This window comes from Petromyzon marinus, chromosome 25, assembly GCF_048934315.1.
Source record: "Petromyzon marinus isolate PM22_M1 ecotype Great Lakes invasive population chromosome 25, UKy_Petmar_22M1.pri1.0, whole genome shotgun sequence".
Lineage (NCBI taxonomy): Eukaryota > Metazoa > Chordata > Hyperoartia > Petromyzontiformes > Petromyzontidae > Petromyzon > Petromyzon marinus.
The window spans coordinates 4,147,527-4,164,564 of NC_133691.1; the positions used below are offsets into that span (position 1 = coordinate 4,147,527).

The 17,038-nt window shown below is 47.0% G+C and overlaps 1 protein-coding gene across 4 annotated transcripts in view; it reads left to right on the forward strand.

Annotated features, from left to right (window-relative positions):
* The first annotated feature begins 3,875 nt into the window (after positions 1–3,875).
* The window catches only part of LOC116945953 (uncharacterized), a 46,879-nt gene continuing 33,716 nt past the window's right edge, over positions 3,876–17,038 (forward strand). Inside the window, exons 1-3 of one of the 4 annotated variants that reach the window (XM_032960666.2) lie at positions 3,877–4,354; positions 11,962–12,258; positions 13,680–14,562. In XM_032960666.2, the coding sequence (XP_032816557.2) occupies positions 14,307–14,562 (256 nt within the window). In that variant the 5' untranslated portion in view covers positions 3,877–4,354; positions 11,962–12,258; positions 13,680–14,306. Of the gene's footprint in view, positions 4,355–11,961; positions 12,259–13,679; positions 14,563–17,038 lie in introns of all 4 variants that reach the window. The other 3 variants (XM_032960667.2, XM_032960665.2, XM_076069641.1) reach the window with 3 other exon arrangements.

Genomic DNA, 17,038 nt, shown 5'->3' on the forward strand with positions numbered 1-17,038 from the left:
TTGAAAAACAATTATAACGGTACAATTGAACATCAAATATTTAATATCTTAAGGTGTTTTGCTTTTTATCAAACTTGGTATTTTTGTCGATGAGAGTTATGGCGTGGGCATCGGTAATGGTTTGTAGTTTGTCCACTGCTTATGAACACACTGATCTCAAGCCAGCCCTGGATAACATCCGAGGCGAGTGATATCTAAACTGGTTGTGAACCAGTTCATAACCCGCACCCACGATTAGGAAAAGGTCCATCTTCAAATCACAACACCCCCCCACGACCGATGGACGCGGCGTTGTTCCACAAGTGGACAGAACTCATCGCTGCTCCCCCTAGTGGTAAACTGCAACAGAAACTTCCGATCACGGATCGAACCCTTGTATGTGCTTTGCAAACGAATGGTTTGATTGTGCGCCAGAATTTTGTTGGAACAAATGTTTTCATTGGCAAAAACAGCCGTCACTCACTGCCAGTCGCCATACTAAATTGCACGCAGTGGTTGGTTGCTCTTGTAAGCGTGTTTCCGTTAACGATTGCAGCAATGATTACCTACAATTAATTATTACCTGAAGTCTATCGAGACATCTTAATCTCGGGACTTTTTTCGACTTATAAACCTTTGACGTGAACAAAAAAATTGCAACACTTTAGTATGTACATGCTGCGTAAAAAAGATGGGTGTGCAATGATGTATCAATTTCAAATACTTTAACATCCTTTCGAAAGATCCTGGTGCAAGCAATGAGTGACATCTATAAGTTCGAGTTCATTTTTTTTTTACAATTTATAAGAGTCAGCTGGGTCACAAAAATGACAAAAGAAAATAAAGTACGGCAATTAATCAAATAAAAATCCTCAAAAACAACTGTCAGGTGAGAAAATGAAAATACTGCACAAAACATAAGTCAACATTACATAATAGACCATCCGTAATGTAAGTCGGCTCGAGCAGGTTATTTTTAGACTGATAATAGTACAATTGCAACTAGATTACAGACACGTTAAACAGATATAGGATAAATTTTACTAATATGTACACAGACAAGGATATAGTGAATTGCAATTAATAAAGAAAACAATGACAGCATCGATTTATGTTGTGTCCCGGAGAGTAACCAAAAAGATTGTTGAAGCGATGGAAGGGCGCATGAGCAGATAATGAGTGAGAACTCTACGATAAATCAGTAAAGATGTTATAGACTAATCAAAAGCGGGTATTAAATTGTATTTATTTTCGTAATATGCGTGACAGTTCCATAAAGTGGAATGTGACGTTTTGGGTAATGGCCCTTCTTAATAGCAGAGAGGAATTGAGTGAATGATAGTTGGAGACCTCAGCCATGATAGATATAAGCGTATCGATGAATTGGCTTAAACTGACATGAAGTGAGCCGTATGCAGTCTAATTTTCAGCACTTTGTCAATCCATTACCGATTCAGGACCTCCCCATGCAGTCAGTCGTGGGAGTGCCATGATAATCGTGGGTGGGTGGTCGTTTTTTTATCTCTAGCTATGAAAACCAAACTCCCGACGCATAGCTGTCAACCCCATACGGTTTACCCCGTATTCTTGTACAGGGAAATGGAGTTTCCATGTCCATACGGCGTACAACCGTTTCAATACGGGCAACAACGTATCGATTTGTTTGTGTTTCTCCCTTGTGATGGGACTTTGTCGCATTAACGTTTGAGATTTATAAGAGCACGGGGTGACCAATAAGGTCTGAATTGGCGTGTAATAAGGTGAAGGGGAGTGTATGCAACTTAATTCGCGTCGCAGCCAAGAAACACACAAAACGAGAGTGCGTTGTATCAATCACCCCGTTTGGATGACATTGCCAATGCAACTCCGTGAGGTCTCCATCATCGCATGGACGTCGTCCCAATCGGTCTGCCACCACCAGCACCACCACCACATTGCTACCCCCTCCGCCGGCCTTGCATTTGGAACACGTGGATTAAAGATTATGCGGTTGTTACTGTACCGGTGGCGCAGGACGATTTTGTGAAATCCAGTTAGGGGCAGCTCGGCCACCTTATGTAAGTCACAACACTCGCATGGGTCATGCCCATCCCTAACTCGCTCCCGCATGCTTGCGGTGCGCATGGTAGCGCAGAGATGATGATCTGTTGTGTTGTTATCGACCATAAGCAGCCGTGGTCAATCCACTGCTGAGATGAAGACCACCGCTCAATCCGCTGCCATCCTTCGTGATAATCCGCATAAGCGCCTCCACACGAGTTTATTTCATCGTTCCGTCTCCTAGATTTGGACGTTACACAACTCAAACAAAGCTCCATTCCGATATTTACTGCTTTAAGTTTGAAGATTAGACAAGCGTTATTTTGTGCAGCTTGTAACACGCTGTACAGGTTATTTAATAACACAGAATGGCAATGTGTTTGCACGCAAAAGCATACACCCCACGCGTGTTTATGTATTGGCAAACTATGGTATGCAACGCATCTTCTGTATCGAGACACGCGTTATTTCCGCTAGGTATCACAATAAAAGTCAATAACATAATTGTCTTACTCAACGTGCAGCAACAAATGTTTATAACCTGCGGCGTTTTAAGTTTTCGGTTGCACATTTGAGACTGCAACACTACCGTGTTAGGACAACCTGTACAATTGTGGGATTTTATTACTCGGGCCTTGACGTGCTGTGTAGTGCACTCTCATGCAAGAGTATGTATGCGCTGTATGTTGAACTTCTTTCGCACCGTACGTAGCCAGCCGTGCTAATCGGAGGTGTTGGGGAAGGACAACAAACTGAAGACAAAAAGCAGTACATGCGCACGTACAGAAGGGTGATTCTGTACGTGTGTGTGTGTGCGCTACCGTTGAAGCCAGGGCACTGTGTACATAACCACACATACAGTAGCAGCCTGTATAAACACAAGCAGGAACACGCGAGATTGAATTCAGTCTCCCTATAGACTCGGGCGGAGCCACCACCACCACCAACCCCACACAGCAAGCGGACGTGGAAACCGCAGAGCCCCGATACAGCATTTGGGCGTTGGGCTCATTTCCTTATCCCCCCCCCCCCCGTGTTGAGTTGTGTGTTGAGTTGTGTGTGAGTTGTGTGTGTTGAGTTGTGTGTGTGTGTTGAGTTGTGTGTGTGTTGAGTTGTGTGTGTTTTGTGTGTGTGTTGAGTTGTGTGTGTTGTGTGTGTGTGTTGTGTGTATATTGAGTTGTGTGTGTGTTGACTTGTGTGTGTTGAGTTGTGTGTGTTGTGTCTGTGTGTTGAGTTGTGTGTGTGTTGTGTGAGTTGTGTGTTGTGTTAGTTGTGTGTGTGTGTTGAGTTGTGTGTGTGTGTTGAGTTGTGTGTGTGTTGAGTTGTGTGTGTGTGTGTGTTGAGTTGTGTGTGTGTTGTGTGTGTGTTGAGTTGTGTGTTGAGTTGTGTGTTGAGTTGTGTGTGTTGAGTTGTGTGTGAGTTGTGTGTGTGTGTGTGTTGAGTTGTGTGTGTGTTGTGTGTGTTGTGTGTGTGTTGTGTGTGTTGTGTGTATTGAGTTGTGTGTGTTGTGTGTGTGTTGACTTGTGTGTGTGTGTTGAGTTGTGTGTGTGTGTTGAGTTGTGTGTTGTGTGTGTTGAGTTGTGTGTTGTGTGTGTTGAGTTGTGTGTTGTGTGTGTTGAGTTGTGTGTTGTGTGTGTTGAGTTGTGTGTTGTGTGTGTTGAGTTGTGTGTTGAGTTGTGTGTGTGTGTTGAGTTGTGTGTGTGTTGTGTTGTGTGTGTGTGTTGAGTTGTGTGTGTTGAGTTGTGTGTGTTGTGTGTTGAGTTGTGTGTGTGTTGTGTGTGTTGAGTTGTGTGTGTGTTGAGTTGTGTTGTGTGTGTGTTGAGTTGTGTGTGTGTTGTGTGTGTGTTGTGTGTGTGTTGAGTTGTGTGTGTGTGTTGCCTTGGCTTGGCGCTGCGAGCCCCTTACTCTCCCCCGCGAGTGAGTGGAGCTGGGCCCTGCGCCGTGTTCCAAAGTTCGATCACGCCGGTTAGATGTAGCGACCACCAATCCCAGCTTGTGCGTGACTCAGCCCCCCCCCCCCTACTTAGCCAAGCCCATCACCCTCATCATCATCACCACCACCACTCCCTCCTTCCTCCTCGCTTAACTCCCCTCCCCATCACCACCACGTTACTTCTGTGCTCTGCCACCCCCACTACCACCACCACCTCCTCCCTATCCTCACTCACCCGGCGAGAAGGCATACGGCAGAGTTCTGTCCCCGTTTGCTCCTCAGCTGCAGCGGCACACGCGGGACATCGTCTTCACGGGACATCGTCTTCACGGGACATCGTCTTCACTCGTGGCAGCTGTCGATGGTCGTGGTGGTGGTGACGGCGCTGTGTGTGTATGTGGGGTACGTTCAACTCGCGTCGCATCCGCACGGATATACTTTACAAAACACGGTGTTAACGCGTCGAGACGGACACATCGCCACACGCGTGAAGGGTTACTTAACTAACACACACACACGCGCGCGTCGTTACGTACAAATACGTCGATGCGCTATCATGTACTCGCTCGCAACGAGATACGCGTTCCTACAGACCCCACGCACACGCATCGAGATACGTATACCGATAGAGGCGACGACGTTTCGATCACAGCGCAAGCGACGGTCGCTTGCGTTGTGATCGAAACGTCGTCGATTTTATTTTATTTACTTTTATTAAATTTCTATCGACGTGACTTTACCGAAAGAGAATTCCTGCAGTCACGAAAGTTTTAAGTCAAAATTTATACCGGCTGGCGGTGCGGACAGACATACAAAACCCCGCATACATACACACACACAGGCACACACATGTAATACACACAGACAAGGATCCCCCGTGTAGCCTTGAACAGACTGTTGGGGCAAGTGCTGTTAGCGAGCACCTATTAAGGCCGGCACGGCACACGAGGGGGTGGGTGGCCAACACCACGCCCGGCCGCCTTTGTCTCCCTAGCGGCGATGTTTACACACCGCACCGGGTACAGTAATCGTTTGGGACCTGGTCGACAAAAATACAAACACGTACAGATATGAACACACATACACAAAAAGACACATCGATACACACACATAACATAGACATTTACACGTACACATACAGAGATGGATACGCGCTGACAGAGATGCATAGAGGCTACAGATCGACACGGACATATACACGGGGTGACGACAGAGACACGCAGTGTCTCCTTAGGGGGTGCAAAGAACGTGGGCTCTATTTTAAACGCTGCGGTGGTGGGTGGCCGGAGGAAGGGCCTTTGCTATTGATGCCCCCAGGGTCTGGAATGCTATTGCCAATAAACTGCAACTTGAATCACTACCTATGAGATCTTCGCTCAAAACTGCTCTAGAGGAGTTGTACACCCCTAGCTGCCACTGCTATTCAGTGACCTAAAATAAAATGTTTCTCCCCGGATGACCGCTGCAAAGTATTATCTGTATTTTGATTTAGGGTGCTGATCTTAAAGGTGCATTGAAAAATGTGATACTCCGACTGATGCTCCTGTTGTTGTGGAGTGACTCATGCAGCCAGCTGTGGCTCTAGGGTTTGGTGTTACATGTTATTTATGTAGTTTATTGTTAAAAATTCGGTCAGTCCCTATGATCACTGTTACATTGCATTTATGGCATTATTTTGGTGATTTCGAAAACGTGTTTTGGTTTGGCCATGTTTTTGTTTATTGTAGTACGGAGTTGGACTGATGGCCTTAATCTTAGTTGTCTTGTGGTTGTTTGTTGTTGTTTGACTTGCATCCCACTGGGATTTTTGCACACAGCGTTGGTGTACGGTGCTATTTCAGGAATATTTTGATGCTTTTTTCCTGGATTTTCTGTTTGCACAATCACATAGTGACTTTAAGATGTTTTCTTGTTCATGTTTTTTTGTTTGTTGCGGTTGCACCCGATTCAAGAGCCGAATGGCTCACAGGGCTATACCAAATAAATGGAACCATGAACTGTGAAGGAGGTTCAACGTGGAATTGGGAAAACAATCCCCTGGCCCCAACCTCCAGCGCCGTGCGTGCTGCAGCGTGGCCAAGATAACCCCGGCACCGCAGACGCGCGCCAAGGAGTCCTCCTCGTTTTCCTCCTCGTTGTCGTTCCAACACGGCGCGTGCTCCAGATTGGTCGCTGGTGTCGATATGTGCACGCTGACACAAATCGTGCAGACGATGTCTCGCGCGTCGTTTTTTAAGGCGACCGCAGCGCTAAGGTCAAGGTGGATGCCGTCACGGAGGTGCATTTAGCAGCAGCGGGCTGCACTTGTGACCCCAGGGACCGTCCAGGTTCGAGTTCATCTCCAGTGGCACGGGGAGTTCTTTGTTGTTCAACCCCCCCCCCTCCCATCCGCCGCCGCAGCACCTCCGATGAGCACGGTTGGCTGCGTACGGTGCGAAAGAAGTTCAACAGACTGCACCGTAACGAACAAGTTTCCGAAAGATCGCCTTGGTTGCAGCACGCTCAATATCGGCACGTGCCGTACTCAAGTCTCGCTTCCAGGCGTCTGGCAACCGAGAGATACCGCCACGGTGGCTCGGAGACGTTAACCACCTCGCCTGGTATACAGGAGGTTGTGGGCTTCGATCTCGACCCTGACACTGACTGCTGTATATTTGGAGTCGGCGTCTCTCTCTCCCCGTGGTCGCGTGGATTTTTCTCAGGGTCCTCCGGGTTTTTTCCCCCTCCGAATTTATACATTTCCACACGATAAGCCAACTTCGTTGAGCTATCCTTTGTGGCCAGGTCGCTTCTGAAAAAAAGAGCTATGCGGGGTATAACTCAGTGGCCCTTTCCTGGTGAAATAAAAACAATGTTTAGTAAATGGTTTTAGAGTAAGCCAAAAAATACCCCCGGATACAGGCCTCTCTCTAGCGGCAGCCTGCCGGCCAGCAGTGGAGTGAGCAAGTCATTTAAGGGTTGCACCATTACATTTTTTTGACGACAGAACTGTGATGACATTTACAATGGAACGCCTGCCTCCTTAAGATGCCTCGAGACATTTTAAGCAGCGAGGGTCATGCTTTGGGGATTTGTGCGCGCCATCTCGATGTCACGCAGTGTTTGGGTGGCTTGGGTTTTTGTCAGGAACCTGGAGTAACCCCGTAGAAAGGTTAGGGGCCGTCCATAAATGACGTCACGCACCTGGGGTGGGGGGGGGGGTCAGACATTGGTGACGATGTGTGACGAGGCGGGGGTTTGAGAAATGTGACATCACATAAAAATGCGCAACTTTTAAATAAAAATAGACAACACGTTCTACTTGATGAAATATACTTTTTAAATAGATGTTTCCTCCTACAATATTAAATACGCACTACAATGACAATAGTTTAAAGCGAGTTGAAGCATGTTTTATTTTTTTTGGGGGGGGGGGGCAGAGCTTTGTGACGTCATATTTGAGGGGGGGTCTGACTTTTTGTGACGCCGTGTGACGAGGGGGGGCGTCAAAAATCGTCCAAAATCGCGTGACGTCATTTATGGACGGCCCCTTATGACACTCACTTTTGAGACCTGGTTCGCAACCCGCTTGTTGGTACGGTGCTGCGCCATTTACCGTAAACTATAATGCTACATATATCGAGAGATATATTGTGTCGGTAATTGTGTTGGTCGGGGCTTCTGGGCTGTTGGAAAGAACCTTATTGGAGCGCGCAGAGGTGCACGATTGTGTAACTTATTCTTGGTTCTTTCGGTAAAGTCACGTAGAAGGGAAAAAATAAAATAATAAAAATATAAAACAATAAGCTCAGTGTAACTGTTGGGACCTCGGGTTTATGTAATCGCGCAATAGCTATCATAAAGACAACAAAATTATACCACCGTAAAAGCAAGCGCCCCCAACCTCTTAGAATCTCGAAAGCTCAGCGAGGATTTGAGCCTGGCCAGTTTACTCCGCTTGTGTGGGTTACCACCAACCAGGGCTTGCCAGATGTTGTCGGCTGCGGGGCTGACAGATGTGACCAGGAGATGGCGGTGCTGCGTGTCGCATTCCCCTTGTACACGGCGTGGTCGCTGGGTTTTCTCCGGGTATGCAGGATTAATGCCACACGAAGCCAAACACGCACGCATGGAATTTGCCGAGCAATCGTGTCACACGAGCCCGAGTTCATTCTTGGGACTCAAGTGAGGCTGACCTGGGGGAAATAATTACGAGCATTCGTACTCTTACTCCAGGCTACACGTTCACGTGAGATGGCAAGTCCAGGCGTGATAATGTTCCGTAATGTTCTAAATACAGGAGATTTGCCAGAGGCTTTTCTCAAAGGCAACAGCGCAGTAGTTACATCTCTTGCCTACGCAGGTACCATGCCAACACCCGCCATTCGCCACAAAGTGACGGTGACGTCACCACGGTGCCTGTGCCAGGCCAGGTGGACTTTGAGGCCACGTGAAGTGTCGAATTCCCGCTGACAGGTCTCGGGACAGACCCAAGTGCCATGGGTTGGCTGACAGAGATGCACCAGCTGTACCCCCTACTGTGCCAACTTGCTGTATTTTAGCTGCCCGGCGCTCTGCTCGTTGTTGTGAGTGTCGCTCCTCTGCCCTCCGTTGTTGCTGGAGGGCGACTGCCTCCAGCTGCCCAGTGGCGTTCTTCACAAGCCTCCTCCACGGAGGCCGATCTTGACACCGCTGGTACCAGTCGTCGGCAAGTCCACTCAGCTCCACATCCTCCCCTACCGCATCAGTCTATCTCTTCTCCAGCCCATGTCGTGCCCGTTTAGCCCCTTCTGTGTGGCCAAACAGAAGCTGCTTGGGCATCCGGTGGCTGGGCATGCGGGCTACATAACCCAGCCAACGCAGCCTTGCCTGCCGGAGGAGCTCACTGATCTTTCAAGGATTTGTGAGCTCCTCACACAATCCAGCCTGATTGAACCAAGGATGGATCATCCATGCACAACCACACACACACGTGTACTGTTTTACCACTGATGAGTGGTAATGATCATAAAGCCAGTGCAATATTTTCATGTCACATCAATACGAGTGGTGTCATGAAGTAACAAAAACATATCTCTTGCTGCAATTTTTATTTTGATCTAATTAATTGTATGCATTTACCATGTTACAGTACTTTATATATCCTGGATAATACTTGTACAGTATTAGGTAAAGAACGGGCATTGCTATTGTCCATGATAGAGGTGTTTGTGTTAGATCGCGTAAATACAAATGTGTCGTTAAACCCGCCACCACCCGACGCAGCCAGCTAGTAAGGTTTGTCACGTAAACAAAACATGGCAATTCGTTACTAGTACAGCACTAACCGGTGTGTTGGAGAGTACTCTAATTGTAAATGTTGTGTACTTACTCTCCAACGCAGCGGTGTTCTGTACTAGTAAAGAATTGACATGTGGTGTTTACGTGTCTGGTGGTGGCAGATTTAACGACACATTTATATTTCAGCGGTCTAACCCAAAAACCTCTCGTGGATCATATTGGTCGCGAAAGCCTACGTGTTAAACATTTCCATTATATATCGTATTGTATGTTACTATTATGGTATTGCATGTTTGATTAAATTAGTATGCAGCATTCTATTTTAAAATATGCTGATTAAATCGTATTGCACCAACTTAAGTTAAATTCATTGCGCCGTTGGTATTTAACGTTCACTGCATTGACCCTAAATCAGCACTTTAGCAATTAGAGTGGTCAAGTCTAAAGAGTGTGTGTGCTTACATAGAGTACAATATTGTACACATAACACTGAAAAACTCGAGTGGAGCGGTGGCACAGTAGTTTGCACACTGGACTATGACGTAACTTGTCCCATCTGAGTTTGATTCCCGAAACAGGCTGACTTCACTGGCAGGTGGGATCAGAGCTCCCCCTGATTCGCAAACCCACAGCAACCAGGGTGAATAGTGAAACATCCCCGCTAAAGATATGGCGAGACCCTCAACCATCAGTGGAATGAACAACAGGCTGAACATATGTAAAGGCTCATCATTAAGCAAATTATTGCTTTTTGGTGAAAATAAACTCAACCGTTTCATCAGTAACACGGCCTTAAAATAAGTAAAAAATATATAACCGGCAACGTTTCGGGCAATGACCCTTCTATACGGTACTTTGTTTATTGACTGAGTACGATATCTGTCGTGGCAGCTGATAAGGTCAGCGTTCCCAGTCCATCTGCCCGTACATGCTCCTTAATTGAAAATACAGGCCACTATCTGCTGATGACAATGTTAAAGTCAAAACCATTCCAGGGGTTGCCTGCCTGAGACAAAAACGAATGAAACTGCGTCGACTTTCGACGGCCGTGCTGTAGAATAGTGATGCGTCGGGATGTGCTTAACTGGCGACACCAGCAGTACGGAAATGCTCTCTCGGCGTGGGAGAAAGTGAGCCTCTCAATTGCAGGTCCCCACACGCCAGGGCGAAAACGTTGGATATCGTTTCAACAACACGTGGTGTGCAACCCATAAACACATCAGAAAAGTCAATGAGAAGCAACGTGGTTTCCAGACGACACATTCGGCTGATGGACACAAAATGTCGTTTTATTTTCATAACGGCGAAGTGGAGACCCCCCCTCCCCCCCCCCATTTCTGTTGGTGCCTTTTAACTGCAACAGGTGCTTCGTATTCTCGAGTGCGCTAGAAATGCGTCGCCTGTTTGAGAGTTTGTGACATGCAGGCTGTGTAGACTATAAATAGTCCTTGGGCTCTTGCCACAATACCGTTAAATATCAACCGCGTGAGGTGACGCACCCGGTGGCTCGGAGGTCAGGGCTGGCACCGCTGATGTCTTGCGTTTGAATCCGGGCAGCTGCCCATAAATCAAGCGGGTTCTCAACTGGAGCAAGTAAACGAGCTCATCCTAGTCACCAATTACCTGTTCCGGACACTCAAAAAAATGATCTCACCATGAACATCTTGTTTTTGCACTTTATTAGGCTAAATTCTACCTCTGAGAATTGATCACATAAGTTTGAGTGCCATGTTACAATGTTATTGTCGAGCTTGAGGGAGAGTAAATCGCCTCCCATGTAAAATAGAAAAAAAGGCCACTTCAGAATCAGAATCTTTATTTAGAGTGGAGGAATCTGATGTGTTATGATTCACAGTCTCTCCCGTGGACCATTCTGTGGCATGCAAGGTGAGCTGTTTTCGTGAGACTTCCAACTGGATTGTTTGTGTGCGTGGCATGGCACTGATAGCGGCATCCGAATTAAGTGGAGGACGTGAATCTGCTGCGTAATTTTGGACGTATTTACTGCGTGCGTGCAACCACCCTATCAGCTGGTTATTGAAAAGGAACTTTGCTCTTGGCCTTGCACAGAGTGCAGGCTTATTCAGTGTACGAAGGTTATAGGGTATATATAGTTGCCTTTTAAACAGGTGACATTGACTTTGATATCTCTACTGCAAAGTTGGGTTACTTAACACTGATTTCACACTCGCTTTGTTTGAATGTTTTCTGCTTTATGTAAAACGTTTGTGGATGATTTTCCAATGAAAATGTTTAGTTATGACAGGAACCATAATGGCCTGCCCATACAAAACATGGTGTCATAGTTATTTCTTTACAACGAACACTTTGCTGCTTCAGGAGAGCATTAAAAACAGCAATTCACCTTTTTCTTTACGTTGTAATTTACAAATCACCCACTGGAAAGTGGGACTTGCAAACTGGTCTGGCTGCGACCAGCTCATTGATCACCTAGGCAACCTGCTCACGTGGAATTTTTACGTGTGACATTTTTTTTCTGCCCAAAAAAAACATTCGTCATCAGCAGTGTCTCTCTGCATTGGTATCGTGCCAGGCCACGCCACGCCTCAGCGTGCACTTGCCTTGCGAGGCACGGATCCCATTTTATCCGAGGAGGACTATGAATAAGCTTTTGCTTCTCTAACTCCATCTTCCAAATTTGACCCAGAGTCTAATTCCAACCGCTGCCTCCCACCTGCCGATTCTTCTCACGTTATTTCTCTCTTTCCCGTACCCCCCCCAACCCCCAGCTTATCCGCCCCAAAATTCCACATCTTCTGTGCTCCAGTCCATGGCTTGCCGGGAATTCCACATCGTGCCGGAGCAAAACAGTTTTGTGTTCGAGTTGACGCGGAGCACTGAGGTTCATTGTGCTTTGCAAATGAAGCCGTGAAATTCTCTGCTCCTTCACTGGAAGCGAGGGGCCTGGGAAAGAGGAAGCTGAATCCTTGTTTGTGTGAGCGAAGCTGGGAGTCTTGAACAGCAGAAGAATAAAAGGTGTCTGGATCTGTCGATTTTCAAATCAACGAGAGAATCTGCTCTATAAAGTAAGTGGAGACCATAAAGTGCGTGTTTTGTGTAAATGGGGAGCGGTAGTGTAGTGAATAGTTTACTGCGCTACAAACAGGGCGGCCCGAGTTCGATTCCTGCTCACGGCCAACACCAGTGACGATTATCTGAAACGGTCCTGGGCCTCCTCCCATAAGTCGACTCGGCCTCAAGTGAGTACCTGGTGCGATGTGTACACATTGCTGGCCACCCACCCCCTCGTGTGCTGTTTCTGGCCTTCGTAGGTGCTCACTAACAACACTTGCCCCAACAGTCTGACAAGGCGAAACGGGGGATCTTTGTCTTTGCATATATGTATTCACACCATGTATTACGGACCGGCATACTACACTACAATCTGCGTGACCCGAGTTTGATTTCCACTTGTCCTGGGCTGGTTCGCGTGTGTAAAGATAGCCAGTGTGGAGACAAAGGTGCCGAGTATCATGCTGGCCCCACTACTACCCGATTGTGCAATATGTTGCCTTTAATCTGTGCTCACTGACTGCACGTGAATGAGTTACCGTGCAGTGTGTGTAATGTGAACTGGGAAATGAAAGCAGTCGGGCATGGTGTTCGACAGGTGCCTAAAGCGCCGTCCTTTCTTTCATCCATAATCCTCATGATGCATGCATCACGGAAATGTACGCAAATGACATGCGTGTGATATGCCAATGCTACTTGTAGGATAATGTTTGGAGGCAAAACTGTGCAAACAAGACAGAACACATCAAAAACGATACAAACGAGATGGTTAACACAGGACTCATTGAATCAAATCGCTGGCAGGGAGTGGATCGTTGCACGCTTAGTGTTGGCTGCACCAGCCCTACTTGTGCCATGCTGACCCCAGAAAATGCAGAGAGCACATGCTCTCTGACACTGTGTGACTATACAGGGCAGCATTATGTGTGCGTGTGTGCAGGGAACTGGTGTTCATGCATTGCACTGTGGTGGTGGTGGTGGTGATGACCAAGTTAGACCCCTGGACATTGAAATAGGATGCTAATCCTAAAATTAATACTTAGGAAAACAAAGGCAGCTGCCCATGTGGTGTGTGGTTCTAGTCACACCTGCTCCGTGTGTGCTGTGCTACCCTTAATAGGCGCTCGCTAATAGCACTTGCCTTGGGAAATTCTATCAATCTTATGTCCTATTCGTGTGCTCACCAGGAGCTATTTCTTTGTAAAGCCGACAACTAAACTCTTTTATCTGATCGCCCCATATTGAAGTCAGCTGTTTTTAGTGTACTTTGTATCTCCCCGTGGTCGTTTGTGAAGCAGTGGGCTGTTACCAGAATTGGCTCGTTTAGTGTGAACGCCTGGTGGTCCTGAAAACGTTTTTTTTTTCTTCCTGCGGTGGCTGTTGTTGAATGTCTGTAGGCCTGCCCGCAATAATGCAACGGTGTTTGTTGTTGCAGATTACAAATGAATGGGAAAACAATTGATCTGAAAAGACTTTTGTCCCGAACGAGCTTCGTATTTCAAGACAAAGGGCCTCTTGAGGACAGCAGCAACAAAGTGACGGCTGTCGCGTGCCATGCCGTAGTAATGGTGGAGATAAAAACAAAGCTATGTGTATTCCACGAGTAAGCTGTAACCAGACCACCTACACCTCCGTGAGGAGGTGTACGTGAGCAGGGTGAAATCTGAACCACTCGTAGCATCAAACCAACACCAAGAAGGTCACTCGAATCCAACCGCCGGCCGCATTGCCACAATATTGCTTGTCGCCATAACAGTGTCAACCACACGGTTGGGCCATTGCGTCGTTAACCACGCTGTGAAACCATTGGTGGCACCACCATCACAGACGGCGTCAACCGGATTAAAGCACCGTCAGCGATACCGTCACACCATCATGCCGTTGGTCAGAACATCATATAATTTTATTACACCGTAAAAAACTGCCAGGTCCGTTACAGCATCACGGTACCAAACACGTAGTCGCGTCATCACACTTAATTAAACCATCAACCGAACCATCATCGAATCGGTCATAGCATCGGGCCAACACCATCATCGGCCACGTCGTCGCGGCGCCAGTCATGGGGGACATACAGTTGGACAGGGACTTTGAAGAGGTGGTCACTGCACCGGATCGTTCGCTGCCGGGGCCGGAGCGGCTACAGAGGGCTCGCAAGAAGCGCGCGGAGCAGCTGAAGCGCTGGGCCGAGTTCGACCGGCAGCACGGCAAGAAGGGGCGCGCCAAGAAGAAGCGGCTTCGCTCGAAAAGCCGCGCTGTCAACTTCCCGCCCAGCCTGAGGCTCCTGGAGGCCGTGAGCCGGAACGACGTAGATGAAGGTGAGGACGACGGGGACGGTGGATCGTGACGGATGCTTGGGGGGTGTCGGTCGCGCACGGCCTATTGTTGCCCAATTTGCAGCAGAGTTCAACTTTCAGGTCGGAGGTCAACAGCAGACGTTCGTAACGTGGGGAACTCGTAGGTGGAGAGGGGCAACAAGATGACAGTTGCACGGATGGGCAGTGTGGCTCACTCGATTTGACTAAGAAATGTCACCATCGAGTGTCCACGTGCAATGTTAAGTTACATAGCTTGCGCGTTCCCCACTACGTGCAGGATGAACGTTGCGATTGATAAGGGCACGGGGTGACCAATAAAATCTGAATTGGTCACGGTGCGGTGTTCAACTTCAAATGAAACCCTCCCGATTACTAATATATTCAGGACAAACACGTTGTAAAATAATGCCACCACCTGTATACATTTACGGAGTCCGACTCAAGTCAAGTGCTGTCCCAATTTTTTCCAAGGCGATGTGTTTCAGCTGTTTTTTTGTCATTGCATAAATCTGGTCTCTACAGTGTTCCACCTCCAACAACAGAGCCTTTCAGTGATGGCTGTGGCCCATTGGGGGTACGAAGCAGACATTAGTTTTGAGGGCCCACCTTCAAATGTATAAAATCCTAGTGAGCTGACAGAGGAGATGTAGAAAAGAGATATCGATGTAGTGAGATAAGAAAGGCGTGAGAGAAGAGAGATGCATGGGTTGTTTAATATTAATTCGCTTATGTTTTTAGTGTTTGAATATCGAGCATGATGTACAATGGACCCCCCGATTTTCATTAATCTGGGGCCCCTTTAGATACTTGGAGCCCGAAACTTTTGCTGCTATTTGCTTATGCCTCATTGCCAAGGAAGCCATTGGCCAAAGCATTAGCTTGTTCTTTACTGTATTCTGAAGTTATAAAGCAGAGGTTTGTTCGTGACGGCGGTGGTAAAATATTTCAGACAAGGCTGTTTTATTTTCATTTCCTAGCCGCTCCATTGTTGGAGTAATTTTCCTGTTAAAAAAAAGCCACAACATTCCACGCGAGGAAGGCGCCTACCCCCATAAACTCCCTTCCTCTCCCTTCGAGATCTTACGTAAAGATCGGGAGTGCGAGTGCAGTAATGCAGCACGGATTTGACTGTCTATATCAGCCAGTGTGATGCAAATATAGTCTCAAAGGTATTTCCACATTATCATGACATAATTAAAGTACCGCTCTCCCACGTGTTATTGCGTTGTGCCGCACTTTTCTCGGACGATTGTCCAACGTTTTTTTGCACGCGCTGGGAGCCCCTGCAGGAACCGAATTCGTCATCGGAGAGCTGCAGCAACAACAAAAAACAACGCAGTAGGGTTTTTAAAGTGTTCCATATTTACAGTCCTTAATTGTAGCTTATGATTCAATAACAACGCAACCGCAGAATGCGTTGCCGTAATCTCTGATGAAATATTTATTTCGGAGCGTACAATAAAGGGGAGGAGGGGGGTGGCCGTGATAAAAACTCCCCACTGATGTTTGCCATGGCTGGGAGTTGAACTTAGGCAGCCGGGTCCATCGTGCAAGTGCACTAACAATTGCACCACCACTTCGCCCGATCGCACAGTAAACCTCTCATGGAAGGGTGCACATGCGCTCGAGAGGCTAAAATCTAAACTTTCTACACTCTAACTTGAAACTTTGCTTCAAATCCTAAAACTACTGCGGTGTGTAGTTATGTAAACAGAATAGGTGTTTCATACCTGTCAACGCCCTTATCAGTGCCCTACCTTATTACAGACCAATTCAGATCTTATTGGTCACCCCGTGCCCTTGTCAATCACAACGTTCATCCTGCAAAGTCCCATCACAAGGGAAAAACACAAACAAATAGATAAAAAAAAACTATTTCCCTGTACAAGAATACGGGTAAACCATAGGGGTTGACAGCTATGGGTGTTCACCGCAGAAAAACGTATGTCTGTACAGTACAAGCTGCATATTCACAGAACCAATCATACATTCCCACCTTATCATTCTGTTAAAACATCCGCTTTTTTTACATGCACAGATCCAAACAAAGCATTGTTCTGCATCATTCATCACGTAAACTCGGATCCCAAAAAAATCTTCGGCACAATGAAGGCCTCCTGCACAAATCAAACTTAACAGGAAATCGTACGCATTCGCCCACGGTTCAGGGAATGCATTTTCCAAAATCCCTTTTTTAAGGCTATCAAGATTCATGCATTTTGTGCAGTGTAAATACCATCATAAACAATAATAATAATGGTTTACAGGCCTTTTTGTCAGTCTACTGCTTGGATGAAGGCCTCGCCCGCACTGTGTCATCGGGTTTATTTGACGAATGACTATACTTCACAACATTGGTTAGTGCAGGTTGGTGGAGTTGGAGGCCCAGGATGATTCCTGGCGAGGAAGTAACTTTTGATGTTATCCGTGGCCATGAGTCAAATTACCAATGTCACCCATGGCTGGGAATACAATT